The sequence below is a fragment of the Carettochelys insculpta genome, chromosome 1 (assembly GCF_033958435.1).
Source record: "Carettochelys insculpta isolate YL-2023 chromosome 1, ASM3395843v1, whole genome shotgun sequence".
In the NCBI taxonomy this organism is placed as follows: domain Eukaryota; kingdom Metazoa; phylum Chordata; order Testudines; family Carettochelyidae; genus Carettochelys; species Carettochelys insculpta.
The window spans coordinates 165,601,040-165,616,904 of NC_134137.1; the positions used below are offsets into that span (position 1 = coordinate 165,601,040).

Below are 15,865 nucleotides of genomic sequence, written 5' to 3' on the forward strand. Positions count from 1 at the left end.
CTTCAATAATTAGAGCAATTATGGTATAACATTGATTCTGCCTTTTGCATATAAATATTACAATGAAATACTTGATTATATAATATTTGTTCTTTCATTTCTATTATTATTTATATCACTATCGCATTTAAGAGTGCTGGTCATGGATCAAGACTCCTATGTGCTGTACAAGTGAAATACAAAGATGCTCATAATGTGTAGTCTAATGGAGGGAGAATTAAAGTCTCATGTGCAACATTAAAAGTAGTTTCATCATGTCTGAGTGCTTTAGCTTTACAACCTGAAATGACTATGAATGTAGATTTTGATGGACTATTGTATAATTACAGTATATGCATTTTGAACAGAAATTAATGTCAACAGAAAAAGAACATGCTATGCTAAAAATACAGATTCATGCAAGAAGGGAAAAAAAAGCTATCAAGTTGTTTTATATCAAGGCTATGCCTTAGAAAAAGAAAAATCAATAATAAACCAATAATTTTCCTGCTAAAAAACTCCTAGAGGACACAGATATTCAACTTCCAGCTGTTGCAGGAAAAAAAAAGATGACGTGAAATCCATCTGCACCCTTCAATCATATAATCAGTGAATTTTCTGAGGGCTCTACATTCTTTTAAAACATGCTAATCCTGTTGTGAATCACATGACTCAGTCATGAAACCTAAGAGTGTGGATCTACTGAAACTTATTTTTCTTTCAAGAATTACAAGTGCCATACAGCGTGACATAATATAGTAACATATTCTATCCCTTTCATGCACTAGACAGTGCTACATAATTATGCCAGGTAAATATATAGTATGTTCTCAAGCATTCTGTTGAACTTGGCCACATTTGTGATAATAAGGAAACCCGTTATTTTGCCACACCACTTGAAAACATTTTGCTTACAGCTACACTAGAAGCATCTGTCAACAGACATTTCTGTTGGAAGAGATTTTAAGACAAAATATCTACCGACACAATGCAGCCATACACTAAAGCTGAACTAAAGAGCAATCCGCTCTCTTCACAGAAAGCCAGTGTGGATGCTCTGGGGGTGCCCTCTGTTGACAGACAGAGCTTCCAGGACACAGGGCAACCCTGTATGCTGCGCTTCCTGTTGGTGTTTTGTCAAGAGAGCAGCTGGGCAGTCTGGTCGCTCTCTGTCGACAGAGAGGATCGACAGAACAATCCGTTTTCTTGTGTGACTGCAATCTGTTGCCTGAAGTTTTGTCAGAAGATATCTTCTGACAGTAACTTCTGTTGGCAGATGACTATAGTGCACACATAGCCTTCATGTGTTAGCTTTAATTTATATTTAGTGCCATAAAAATATGTGAACTCCACATCCTGTCAAACGGCGAAACTCTTCATTTTGTATTAACTTGAGATCTAGTGACGAAAAGTGCTCTGTAAGAGCAAGGTCTTCATTATTATTATTATTATTATTATTATTATTATTATTACTACTACTACTACTACTACAACCTTAGCAGCGTGTTGAAACAAATCAGTGCAATGTGTACTTTAAACATAAACACTATGGCTTGTTAATCAGTTTGTACATGCAAACATGTTGAAATTCTACAGAAAACTTCAGTAGGAAAAGGCAAAGCACACTCCTTAATAGGCTATTAAGTTGAAGTATTCTGTGGGGGTTTTCCTTTATTTATTATTCTACTTAAGAAAGATTAAATATTGTTTCATAGAAGGCAAAATGCTCAAGTGTTCTACAAATAGAGGGAAAATCATTAAAATACGGAATTATGAAGTGAATTCTTTTGTGAATGATTTTATTATTTATATTTACATAAGTACTGGCACAGTTGCTGGGTCCTTAAGGAGGGGCTCAGGGCATGGGGTTGGAAATGAGGGGAGGGAACGGAAGTCAGGTTTGGGGGTGAAGAGGAGCTCAGTGCAGAAGTCTGGGGGATGGAGGAGCTGGTGAGGGCTGCATTCCCCACAGCTGGCTGTGGTGGGAGCCACATTCCTAGACTGCAGCTGCCTGCAACAGGAGTTGCACTTCTCAGGTGGTGGCTCCCCAGCACTGCCAGCAGCAGGGGTCTTGCATCCCAGATGGTGGCTCTCCAGGGCGATGCTGGGCAGAGGACAGCTCCCTGTGACTTGCAGCAGTAGTGAGGGGCAGCTCCCGGAGGCTGTCTACAATGGTCCTGGTGGAGGGCAGCTCCCTGGGGCTGGCTACAGTGGGGCTCTTGCCTCCCCAGGCAGCAGGCAGGAAGCTTTCCTGCCCTCTACTATCCAAATGGAATTATAGCTGTCCTATATCCCATCTTTGACCCTTGCTGCTCCCTGTGGCCATAACGCAGTACAACTGTATCTCCTAGCAGTGCCCTCCCTTTTGGTCTTACGCAAAACAATCCCATTCCATACATATCCAGTTTCTCTGGCACAACCAAACTATGACCTTGCTTTAACTTAAGATAAGAGGAAGCAGTATACCAAATTTGGTGGTCCTAATTCTTACTGCTTCGGAGTTCTTGAACAAACTGATTCACAGATAGATTACCAGAGAGACAGACATACAAATGCTCTCAAGTATACAGTAGATAAGACTGAACACAGTAAAACAAACTCTGTTATTTAATGTGTTGATCAATAATCCCTGCTGACCCAAAACATTGTATAGAGATACAATATATTCAATTTACACACACACACGAATGTTTTCAATTTGGATCTTATTAGATCATTTAGTAGTCCTCATAGCAAGTTTATTTTATGCAAGGGACTTTGTCATGACATAGGTCACATATTAATAAAGAGATTAATTTGCAAATGATCCCTCTATGTTCCCAATCACAATACCATTGAAGCTTCAATAGTAATTCCTTATGTGATCTAAATGCTTTCCTAATATTACATAACAGTGCATAGTGAAATGGGAAGCTGAAACCAAGAGGACTCCTATGAGCAGATGGGAACAAGGGGACTTCGAAGTAGGCAGGGTCCTTTCGAAAAGGAGCCCAGTCAGGACAAGCCGCGCGGCGGCGAGGCGCATCAATTTCGAAGTGCCACGGCCGCCTGCATGCTAATGAAGCACTGAATATGTATTTCAGCGCTTCATTAGTAAACTTCGAAATGGCCATTTGCATGGCCATTTCGAAGTTTGGGGCTAGTGTAGACACGGCCATAATGTCCTCCATAGAGAGAGAAGGTTCAGTTATGAAAGTCAAGATGATAATAGTACAATCACACACACAAAGTGTGAGGAAATAGAATATGTAAAATGTTTGTGAATGTCCTACAGTAAATGTGTATCACATTAAAATTAATTGTGTGTGTGCTGTTCTTAAAAGAGAAGTTACTCACCTGTAGTAACGATGGTTCTTTGAGATGTGTCCCCATGGGTGCTCCACAATAGGTGTCGGGCTCACCGGGCACCGCAGATCGGAAATCTTCCAGCAGTTTCTCCTGGATCGTGTATGTGCGGGCGCGCGCCGCCCACCTGCGCGCCCCTGGCCGCGTGCCGCCCACCTGCGCGCCCCTGGCCGCGTGCACAATCCGGTCCCCGACAGTTCCTTGACCAACCGCCTCGAATGCTCCTGAAAAACACTAGACAGAGATCCAAAGTGGGGAGGATGGGCGGGTGGTGGAGCACCCAGGGGGACACATCTCGAAGAACCATCTCTACTACAGGTGAGTAACTTCTCTTTCTTCTTCGAGTGGTCCCCGTGGGTGCTCCACAATAGGTGACTACCCAGCAGTAACCCAAGTAAGGAGGTGGGTAATCGGTTTATGTGCAGCTTGCCCCCGAGAGGACTGCCGTCGACAGACGGGTATCCTCTTTGAATACCCGAAGCAGGGCATAATGCTCGGCGAAGGTGTCGTAGGATGACCAGGTCGCCACTCTACAGATGTCTTTTAATGCGATGCCCTTGAAGAAGACTGTTGACGGCGCCACCGCCCTGATGGAGTGAGCCCTGGGCGGGGCCAGCAAAGGAGCATTTTGAAGCTCGTAATACATTTTTATACAGCACACAATGTGCTTTGAGATTCTCTGTGAAGAGAGAACTTCTCCTTTTGACCTGGGAGCGAGAGAGACTAGGAGCCTCTTCGTTTTCCGGAAGGACTTAGTTCTGTCTATGTAGAAGGCCAACACCCTCCTCACATCCAGGAGATGCAGGCGTGCCTCCTTGCCGGAGCTGTGAGGCTTCGGGTAAAACGAGGGTAAAACTATTGGCTCGTTAAGATTGGACTCCGAAGAGACTTTTGGAACAAAGGCTGGGTGCAGCCTTAAGCTTACCGCCTCCTTTGAGAATACTGTGCAGTGCAGCGTTGCCATCACTGCCGCGAGCTCACTCACCCTGCGGGCTGACGTAGTTGCAAGGAGGAAGGTTGTTTTTATCGTAAGGAGACGTATGGGAACTGTGGCTAATGGTTCAAAAGGTGGACCCGATAGCGCGCTGAGCACCAAGTCCAAATTCCACGATGGTGGAAGCGGTTTCCAAGGGGGGTACAGGTTTACCAGCCCCTTCAAGAACCTGGTAACGATAGGATGGGCGAATACCGTGGGCCCTTCCTCTGTATGCCGAAAGGCTGATATAGCGGCGCGGTGGACCTTTATCGAGGATAGAGAAAGCCCACCTCTTTTGAGGTCCAATAAGTATTCTAGTATTACAGGTATAGGAACGTCAAGGGGAGCTAACTGCTTGGTGGAACACCAGGCTGTGAATCGAGTCCATTTCTGCTTGTAAGTCCTCCTGGTGGAGGTCCTTCGGCTACATTCCAGGACTTGTTATACTCCCTCCGTACACGTGCTCTTTAAGGAGCTGAGCCATGGATTAGCCATGCTTGTAGGTGCAGACCCTGAGGGTGCGGGTGCACTATGGACCCCTGAGCCTGCGTGAGTAAGTCCAGCGCCACCGGTAGAGGGAGCGGTGGGCGGTCCGACATGCGCAGAAGCAAGGGAAACCATTGCTGCTGATCCCAAGCGAGATCCCCGGCACGGGAGGGGGCGGTGCCGGCTCCGCAGGGGAGGGGAAAGGCAAAATCAAAAGCCCGGCACCGCAGTCCATCTCTGGACAGGGCTGCGCTGCTGTTAGCACCAAGCCCTCCCCCTGTGATACACACGCCGCACCGAAGGCCTGTGTCAACACCGGCCCATCCGGAACCTCCTTCTCCGTTCCTCCAACCAATGTCACCATGGCTTGGACCACCTTCACCATTTCTGGGATTGGATCCCCTGGAGTACTAACACAAGCCAGTTTCACCTCTATCTGTGTCGTCGCGGAAGTCTCGCTCTCCCAGACATCGGGGGTACACACCCCGTGAGTGGTCTAGGTCTCCATCCCCAGACCCTTGCCCATGCTGCCATGGTCGTCCTTATCAATCTGGACACAGACACCACAGGCCTACACCCAGGGGCAGGTCCCCCCCGGCTGCTCAGTACTCCCATGGGCACTCCCGATTGGGGACGGAAACACAGTTGTCTCAAGGGGAGTTAATTTTAGAACCCCGAGACTTTCCTTCACAATCTTCCAGCGAGCAAGTGTATCATCGACCGCAGGAGCCCGAGGGTTCGAGGGAGGTTTACCCTAGTGGTTCCTCCTCATCCTCCCCAGATGAGGCCATGGCCCCCGGGGATTTCTCTCCCCCGGATGACCTTAAACAGTTTCAGGAGCTGTTTAAAAGGGTGGCTTCACGCAAGACATTCAAACGGCAGAGGTGCAGGAGAAACATCACAAACTCTTGGAAAATTTGAGACCCCTGGCTTCATCCAAAATTGCTATTCTGCTGGACGAAGCCATTCTGGAGTCAGCCACTTCTATATGGCAGACTCCGGCCTCTGTTCCTCCTACAAACAAGAGAGCGGATAAGAAGTACTTCGTCCCGGCAAAGGGCATGGAGTTCCTCTTCAGTCACCCACAACCAAATTCTTTGGTGGTCGAGTCGTCTCAGCAGAGGTCAAAGGCTTCTCAGTACAAATCGGGGGGATCGAACAAAGATGCTAAGAAGCTAGAACTGTTTGGCAGGAAGGTATATTCCTCTGATACCCTGCTACTGAGTGGCAAATTATGGGCACACCTAGCAAACCATAATTTTGATAATTACTCCAGGCTTACTCCCCTCATGGATTCCCTTCCGGAAGACAAAAAAGCCAGTGTTTAAAGGCGATTGTTCAAGAGGGCTATGCAGCATCGCGGATGGGAGTCCAGATTGCCCTGGACATGGCGGACTGAAGTGCAGTAACTACCACCATTTTTTATTTTCCATCCTTCCTCATTTCCACCGCAAGCTTCTTTCACACACACCTCATTCACAACCTGGAGTGACTGAATGAGTAGTTTCCATGTCTATTCAGATCCTGGCCTTTCTAATCCTTACTATCAACACGGTTTCCAATTCGTGCTTGTCCATCACCCTTGAAACCTGACCGGTGCTGAACAAGAGAATATGACAGACTATGGGAGGTCAGTATTGTCTAGCAGCATTACCAACACTTCCACATTTTACTGGGCTCTTAAATGACAGTTAGGAGTAAATTACAGCTAAATAACAGCATTGAACACTGACAGCCAGGACTGGTGGCTGTAAAACCTTTAGTCAACCATTAGAAACTTGGCCACATCCATGAAAAATAGTTGTCCAGCTAACTAAAATCATGCTGGATTACAGATTTTGCTGGATGAGAGAGTGCTGGATTAGAGAGGTTCAACCTGTAGCATGATTGTGATACGGACATCTGTTCAATGACAACTGAACGGAGACCAGAAACTTACTTCATAGAACCCAAAGATATGTGGATAGCGTAAATTCCTAATGTCTGAGGATTAAGGATACCGAATACCCTACAGAAAAGCTCTTTAGCTTCTTTGAGAAATATATGCTTTCAAGGTTGTGTTCCTAGAAAAGTTTCATGCATTAATTGAAGGGAGCCACTTAATATTTTGCTCTGCTTGGATCATTGCAAAGAAAAATCCTCCATAGATTGGGGAAAGTGAGGTGTGTGTCTGTAAAAATTCCATACACTGCCTTAGAATGAGAGGAATGCCTGAAACCAGAGTCCCTCAAATTCACATAGGAATCCATTAATTATAATCAGTTCTTAACCTGTTATGCTAACCCAAAGAAAGCGTCTCGGGTATTTTATCTTATGCATAAGAAAAAACACTTAAAACAGCTCACCTTTCCTGTGCTATCCACACGGCAGCACTCTTAGCTCTGAGCTATAACAAGGTTTATTCCATTGGCAAAATCCCAGAACCTGTTGCACTAGATAGTTTAAAATAGGAAATGCTACTTTTATCTTCTGGGGTTCAGCCCGTGTAACTTTGGAATTTAAGAAAAGGTCTGTTGATTGTTTTATTTCAGTTTTACCACAACTGGCTTTCTGAGTACATTAGCTCTACAACTATATTTCAGCAAAGAAAAATATGCTGATTCTCAGTGAAAGGGAATTTAAATGCACCTCTGGAAAGAGGGTCTGGAACAAACCATTAACTTTAGCAAACATTTATATAGAAGTTGACAAATTGAGAAAAGTACTTACATGGGCAGAAGCCTACAGTGATACTAGTTTTTTGTCCTTCATGAAGAGCTCCAGCACACAGGCTGAACTTAAAAATGCCATCTTCTATGGCTTTTCCTGCACCATCAAGGTCTAACTTCCATGTCACCTGTTGCCTTGAAATATTCTTGAGGACAAACTTCTGTAAATAGTTGAAGGCAAACAAGGATGAAAGATGACAGAATGCAGTAAGCGTTACACATCACTCAATATTAAGCTTTCCTTGCTGAAGACAAGTCAAGTAACTAATGTGTGTTGTACTTTTTAATCTACAAATAAGAAACAATTGACACAGAGTTCAACAGAGCACACTAGAAAGCAATACAGTATGCTGTTTAAAGCTATAAGGTAAGAAAATAAGTATGCCTCATCATTCACAGAGAGCACACTTAACCAGCCATTCACCATTCCCAAAGAAGAGTGTTTCCTACCCAGGGAGGAAAACCATTTTCTCGCATCTTAAATATATGACACTGATTTCTTCAAAGTAATAAGAAAAAAACATATTTATGGCAACTTGGCTATTAATCTTGGGCTACAGTGCGATAAGTAGATCAAATGCATTTACAATGGCAGTGGTGGTAAAACAAATGCAAATAGGAGAACTTTTATGTATACAAGCCAAACGTTGCAAAACCTGAATACACTATCAGAGAGATTTGACGTTACCATTCTCAAAGATTCTACACATATTGATTCTTCCAATAAACGTGTTGACATAGTAAAAATTTAAAGCTGGTTTTAGACAACTACCTCTCTTTGCTGGAATGACAAAATAGCCCTAGTAAAATGGATCATGCATGTCCTGTATTGTCCATAGGCATAGTGTTGTGGCTTCACCCCTCAAAACTGTTTCATGGAAATATCTGAAAAGGTTTTATGGAAGGAGCTGGGGTGTAAAGCACACCATTGAACTGGAAGCTGTAGCTATTTAATGTAAATTTCAGGACACACCCAGGTCCAGAGACAGAACTTTACTGGAAAAAAATGGAAAAAATTATCTTAAGGAGGAGAAGGGTACAAAAATGAAATAGTATTGAAACATGCTAACATCTGGCTGCCTACTAAGGTTCCAACATCATTGCATCAGAGTACAAAACAGTCCCTGTGACAAATGAGCAGAAGAAACCCCTCTCCCGAAGCTGACACTCTTTAAAATGAAAGGCACTTTGAAACTACCTTTGCTTACCGCTAAGATTGAATATCTAATTTAATGCTCTGAGTGCTGCTGGTACCGCTTCTCAAACCTGAAGGATAGCACATTCATCCTAAAAACAGATTTAGAATGTCTTTGTTCCAAATAACAGTCTGTTTAAATTATCATTGTTTTAAATTATGGAAAGACTGCATGTCTTCAAAAGGCAATTCCAACATTTATATCTGAAGTCCTGAGCCAGTAATATTGTTGAATGATCCAGCAAAACTTAGAGATTGAGAAGTGGAGGGGTGGGGGGTAAGACTTGCCAGGCCCCTGGGGATGGTGAGGAGGAAGCAGCTCTGTGCTCCCAGAAGTGGTGTGGCTCAGGCAAAAGAGGTGGGTTTAAGGCACTCAGCCCTCAGCACTGCCCAGAGCCCATCAAACCACGTCCCCAACCTCCAGCCTTCAGAATCAACCAGTGTATGCTGCATGGCACTCCAGAAGCAATTTAATGGGCCTGGGGCTCCAGAAGCTGCCACTCCTGTGGTAGTAGTAGCAGTGAGTCCTGGGTCCTTTTGAATCATTGGTCCTCAGGGCAACTGCCCTGAGACTCCCTGTGCCCCATTCGTGGGACTGAGAATGAGACAAAACTTCGGATGTATTATAAGAAGCTCATAATACATGTCTGGCTAAGTTTTGACACTCTTGAACATTAGTCTTCTTAGCCTGCATGTCAGGGTACATCTACGCAGCAGTTAGGTAGACAGAAACAGGCTTCCTCTGCCTGAGTCATCTGAGTGCATACTTGCTTGGTCCCCAAAGTATGATTTGGGCTGCTATCCCAAGAACTGTCTAATCTACCTAAGCCTACGCTGCCATCAGTAGTGTGCTAGCTTGAGCAGAGCTAGTGCTCAAGTGTTAACACAAGATGCGAAGCACACTCCCAGCTGCAAGGTAAATGTGATCCTTCAGGCAAGCTATGAGAACTAACATTTTTGATGGTCAGGACCTAGCCAGACATGCATTATGAGTTGCCTAAGCCTGCTCCATAGATTAAAACAGCCCCACGCTATTATCTTCTGGAAGACCATGATGTCACCATTAGGAGTGACAGGTGATCGAGGAGGCACCTTGTGGAAAGTTCCCCTATCTTCTTCATTCAAGAACTATCACCCTTAACACAGAGAAGTTCAGGAGATCTGCTTGAATACAATGACTTCACAGAGGTCTTAAATTATTTAAGACAATGCACCTCATCTCTTTCATGATTCAAGGAGGATATTCTAAAGATGCTTCTTGGGGAAACTTTAACTGAGGCTGTGTAACATATAGCGCCCCCCCCCCCCCCCACACACACACACATACCTCTGCAGATTAAAGTGAATATATTGTCTCTGATGTAGCATCTGTGTTTCGCATCCCCACCCACCCGCCCGGACTGGGAAAATGTCAAGGTGAAGAACTGATCTTGAACAAATAGGAAAAAAAGGTCTTGTTTTCGGTCTTGGTTTATGTAGCAATTTCTTTATTTATTTTTGTAATAGTAATATTAGGATCCTCTTACTTTGGAGCCAGAGAAGCAGTCATAGTTTAAAAGTTGTCCTTCAGGTTATAATAAAATATATGACATGACCACCACACAAGGTGCTTAAAATGTACATGAGAAGAGAAAAAAATATGTAGGGGATCTGACTAGATGACATGATGACCTTGGAAGAAAGAGAGGTACTGAAGAAAATAAAGGGGGAAATATTAACCTTTTCAAACTATTATTGATACCTTGGGATTGTAGCTTCAGAGCTGTCAAAGTCAGAAGGTGCCATCATGGTCATCTAGTCAGATCCCCTATGTATCATAAGCAATAGAACTTCTCCAGAATAATCAGTTTGAGCAAGCCACCCAATGGTAAGCCGTGTTAGCGTGCTCCTAGGATCATGAACATATGATTGCCAGATGGGAAAACTGCAAAGGCAATTTTAAAAAAAACCCTCAAATTTAAGAGTATGTCATAAATTATTAACTGCACAAAATTAGCTGTAAAAATATCTTCAAGTGCAAGCTCAGACGTTCTGTCACTACATATCGCTGTTGGATGACTGAATTGTTAAATACTGCTAATGAATTGTGCTAGCCAGTTTCCCATATTGCTCACAATTCAGTTCACGAATAAGAGGGTAAAATAAAGTCTAAGACAGAAACTGAGCAAAAGTCTTATTTTTTAAAGACCAACATGAAATGTGTGTATGTAGTTGTTTAAACTGCGTTGTGTTCTTCATGTCTCTCTCTTTCACAGTAAAGTAAAATATTAGGTTAAGAACAGTGATAAAGGCATATGTGTATTTACCTGAGTGCTCTGACTTTCATCTGTAATCCCTAAATGTAATCCCATGCTTCTTAACTCAAATACCAGCTCTGAGGTGGAGAACTCAAGTGGTGATTGTAGTACTGCAGGAGAAAATCAAAACCTTTCGAGAGCATTTTACCAAATATTTATAAAACATTTTTCACTAAAACTTTATTTTCACATTACACATTCGTAAGACCAAAAAAAGAATTCTGTGTAGCTCAAAAGCTTGTCTCCCATCAACAGAAGCTGGTCCCATAAAAGACATTGCCTGACCCTCAATGACTCTCCAATATAAGGGTACCAATGCAGTTATAACAGCATTCTTAAAAACTGACAGGTTCTCCCTTTCTTTAAAGCCTGTCCTCTTGTTCATTGTCCACACATTGCAAGCATAATACATGAAATGTAAATATCTATTTGCTTATGACTTTTGTCATAAGGAACCCCACCCCCTTTTGTAGGCAGGCTCCACAAGACATGTTCTCTGGGTACTCAACCTAGCCTCAACCCCCCAGCAGTGTGGAAATGAGGGTGGCAATATACAATGCCATACCACTCTTACAATGAATTATCTTTAACAGTTCACATTTTGACTATATTGCCAATTTAAAATGCTCATGGTAGACATTGACCAATGTTTAAAAAAAGTTACTACACTGATTAACTTGTATTGCTGTTATATTACAAACACTAAACCTCATTTTTGTAGCAATATGGATAGTCTATATTGTGTGTGGATGTGGCTGACATAACACAGAGAGCTGCATATATGACCCAAAAGGGTACATAGGTGGAGCCTTTCTAATCCAGAACTCTCTTGTCTGGCAATGTCCATAATCCAGCATGATTTTAGGTAGCCTGACAACCACTTATGGGTGTGGCCAAGTTTCACATAGTCCCATAAAATTTGTTTACACTACCAGTCCTGGGTCTCTGTGTTCTGTGCTGTTATTCAGTTCTAATTTACCCCTAAATGTCTTCTGAGATCCCAGTAAGCAATGGAAGTATTGATAATGTACCAGACAACATTGACTTCCCATTGTCAGGCCCCATGTGTGCCAAATAAGAGAAATTCAATGTATACAGGTCCAGAGGGTGGCTACTACATAACATAATGTGACAACTGGAAAAGGTTCAGGAAAATTCAGCAAAAATGACCAAGGTTATGGAATGGCTATGATATGATGAGAGATTAATAAGACTTGGACTTCTCAGTTCAGAAAAGAGACGACTAAGGAGGGGTGATATGATAGAGTCTATAAAATCATGACAGGTGTGGAGAAAGTAAATAAAGAAAGGGTTCTTTTCCTTACTCCTTTCTGTAACAAAAGAACTAGGGGTAATCAAATGAAATTAACAGGCAGCAGGTTTAAAACAAACAAAAGGAAATATGTCCTCACACAATGTACAGCTAACCTGTGGAACTCACTGCCAGAGGATGTTATGAAGGACAAGACTAACAAGGTTGAAAAAAAAAAAAAAAAAAAAAAAGAACTAGGTACATTCATGGAGGATAGGTCCATCAATGGCTATTAGCCAGGATGGGCAGACATAATGTCCCTAACCTCTGTTTGTCAGAACAGGGAATGGATCATTTGATGATTGCCTCTTCTGCTCATTCCCTGTGGAGCAATTGGCACTGGCCACTGTCAAACGGTAGGACAGTGGGATAAACAGACTATTAGTCTGACCCGGCATGGCCTTTTGTATGTTCTTAGGACAAAATAAAGCAGCTGCTTTGAAATAGTGAAGTCATCTCTGCATATCCCTGCTGTGCCCACAGGAATCAAAAGAGAAATGGTAAAGTATTCCCAAGCACAAGCACTGAAGTTAAACTTCAAAAATGAGATTTTTAAAAAAACAACAACAACAACACTGGGTTCTTTTTGTTTGCCTTCTGGTTTCTGAGACTTCAGAATGCACTTACTTTACTTTTCTTTTAAGATTTTCTCCACAGCTATGAGAGCCAGAAACTTACTAAAAGGGACACCAACAAACGGAAATCCCTGCTTTCTCCATGGCCAGTTGAAGCCCTTGGGAATTGCAACTACGATTTTTCAGTTGAGTCATTTTATTCTGTGTTGGTTATGTCTATTGATATAAACAATTGACTGTATCCTGAAGAAAGGACCTTGAAGTAGTTGGTTGTGGAGTTTGCTTCCTTCCCAGGCTGATGAAACAACTCGCCAGGCTACTTATGGGTTTCTTGTATCAAATCATCTAGCTGTTGTCATGGCTCCTTCCCCACTCTAGCAAAATAAATACAGAAGTGGGGGCCAGCAAAAGTACCTCCAAAACCTTATCTACCAGGTTTTGGTATAAACTTCCCCCCAAAAATCCTAAGAACTTAAGATTTTGGGGATAAAATCTGCTGCCAAATTATTACCCAAGTAATAATAAGGAAACCAGGGAGAGACTACTTGGGAAATCTCAACCCCAAAAGTAAAAACCAGGACACAAACATTACCCAATACCAAGTTAATAAAAAGAAAAAGAGAGAACTTTTATTATCACAACAATATTCGTGTTGCAAGCCTCATGATTAGATGGAAGAGTCACAAAGTAAAACACATGGGGAGTCTCCACCATGGGGCTAGAACTTAGTTACAAGGAGAGTAAAAGAACATTTCTAAAAAGTGCACAGACATCAGATCCCACTTCCCAAAACATAAAACAATAAAGCCTAACGGATCTATCTAAACTTTACCCTACTTATAGAAGATTGGAGGGCCTGTTCTTGGAGGGAGATATTCTGTGTCTCTCCCTCATGCCTGGAAAGAAGCACCAAAGACAGAGAACAGAAGAAGGGAGGAGCCAAAATTCAATTCTTACCTACATTCCTATAGGCCAACCCCACCCGGCTAAGGAGGTTAACCCTTTTACTTCCAGGCTGCTGGCTAACCCTCATGATCGTGACAGTTGTGCCTGCAGTGGAAGAAGTTCTGAGGACACATGCACAAAGAAGATTTCTATTGGATTTTGACACACTTGCCAACTGTAGTAATTCTACTGCCAGGACTATCCTGGGCACATTTAACCACAGGCAATGCTCCAGATAATAGACAGATTATTTTTAAGAAAAGATTACATATGTGTAGAAAATGCATGGCCTTCCACTAACCAAAATACATTATTAGGGATCACAAATGGGAGACATACTTTGTAAAATTAGGCCCTTTAATATCAAAAAGCATATGTGTTATCACATACTGTTCTTCAGTGTGACATCTGAAAATAGCTAATCAATAACAAGTGTCATTTCTAAGCTGGTGTGGTGGAGTAAAACTATTAAGTCCTTCCCTCGTAGCACAAAAACAAGTTTTCTATTTGCCTACAGTGTACAAGCATGGTTTATTGATACACTGGAGTGCTCAGACCATTTACTTAGTATTTGTCCTCCAAAAAGGATTTATGTAAGGATATAATTAAATAGCCACAGAATCAAAGAAGCTATAACCTAATATATCAGCTCTTTTTACAGAAGGGTTCTTAGGCTTTTAAAATATTTGAGTTATGGCCAACTATAATTCTTTCAAATGAGTTTTTGGTGGCATTTATTATGCAATGGGATACTAATATAAGATATATTTTGTACACATTCAGTGCCATTTTTTGATCAGTCTACTTGGAGTGTTTGTCTCTATCCAGTAATACTGAATAAAGTAAGGCTGCATCTACACGTGCATTATCTTCCAGAAGAATACCGGCTTCTTCTGGAAGATCTGTGGAGTGTCTACACATTAAAGGTGTGAATGTACCACGTCTTCCGGATTCCGTACTCCACTCCCAAATCAGGAGAAGCACCTCCTTCCGGAACAAATCACCTGCAGATTCTGCTCCCCAACCCCTTCTTCTGAAAGAGTGGTCCAGCATGGTGGTGGCCAGCTGGAGAATAGAGACACTCCAGGCAGCCTCAGCAGACTCTCTGGGGCTGGCCACTTTTACAGCTGCAAGGAACCAGAGACCCTGAGGAAGGAAACAGTGTGGAGACAAGCAGCAAGTGCAGGGCTGCAGCTCGCACTTCCCAGCCACCCTTGCAGCAACCAGAGCCTGACGGATGGCCAGAAGCTAGCCACAGCATGCCCGCCAGGGAGCCAGCCCAGGACAGCCAGGACCCTGATCAGACTACAAAAAGAAGGGCCCCATCCAGGAGAGAGCCAGAGCTCTAGGACCTCCTGGGGCTCTGGAGGAACAAAAAAAAAAAAAAACCTTAACTATTAGGATAGTTAAGCACTGGAATAAGCTTCCAAGGTAGACTGTGGAATCTCGATTACTGCGGATTAAGAACAGGCTGGACCGACACCTGTCAGGGATGATCTAGGTTTACTTGTCCCTGTCTCAGCAGACTGTACTTGATGACCTGTCAAGGTCCCTTCCAACTCTACATTTCTAAGATTCTCTAATACTTAATTTTTAGGAACAAATGCAAGGCCCCTGGAAAACAGGAAGGATTAGAGGCCCTGGAATAGTCAAAGAAGTATGAGGTGATTGGAATAACAGACTTGGTGGGATGACTCACATAACTGGAGCATAGTCACGGAAGAGTATAAACTGCTCAGGAAGGACAGATAGGAGAAGAGAAGGGGTTGTGCTGTATGTAAGAGAGCAGTATGATTGCTCAGAACTCCAGTATATGGAGGGAGAAGAACCAGCTGAGAGTCTTTGGGTTAAGCTTAGAGCTAGAAGCAACAGAAGTGATGTTGTGGTTGTTACCTGCTATAGACCACCAGATCAGGTAGATGAGGATTTCTTCAGAAATGTAAGAGCAGCTTCCAAATCACAGGACCAGGTTCTCATGGGAGACTTTAATCACCCTAACATTTGTTGGGAGACCAATACAGCAGCACACAGACAATCCAGACAGTTT

At 42.9% G+C, this 15,865-nt stretch overlaps 1 protein-coding gene across 1 annotated transcript in view; it reads right to left on the bottom strand.

Moving 5' to 3' along the window:
• The window catches only part of CFAP47 (cilia and flagella associated protein 47), a 324,141-nt gene that overhangs the window by 193,105 nt on the left and 115,171 nt on the right, over positions 1 to 15,865 (bottom strand). Inside the window, exons 23-24 of the mRNA XM_074988334.1 lie at positions 10,996 to 11,096; positions 7,496 to 7,655 (exon numbers count right to left, since the gene is read on the bottom strand). Of these exons, the coding sequence (XP_074844435.1) occupies positions 7,496 to 7,655; positions 10,996 to 11,096 (261 nt within the window). The remainder of the gene's footprint in view (positions 1 to 7,495; positions 7,656 to 10,995; positions 11,097 to 15,865) is intronic.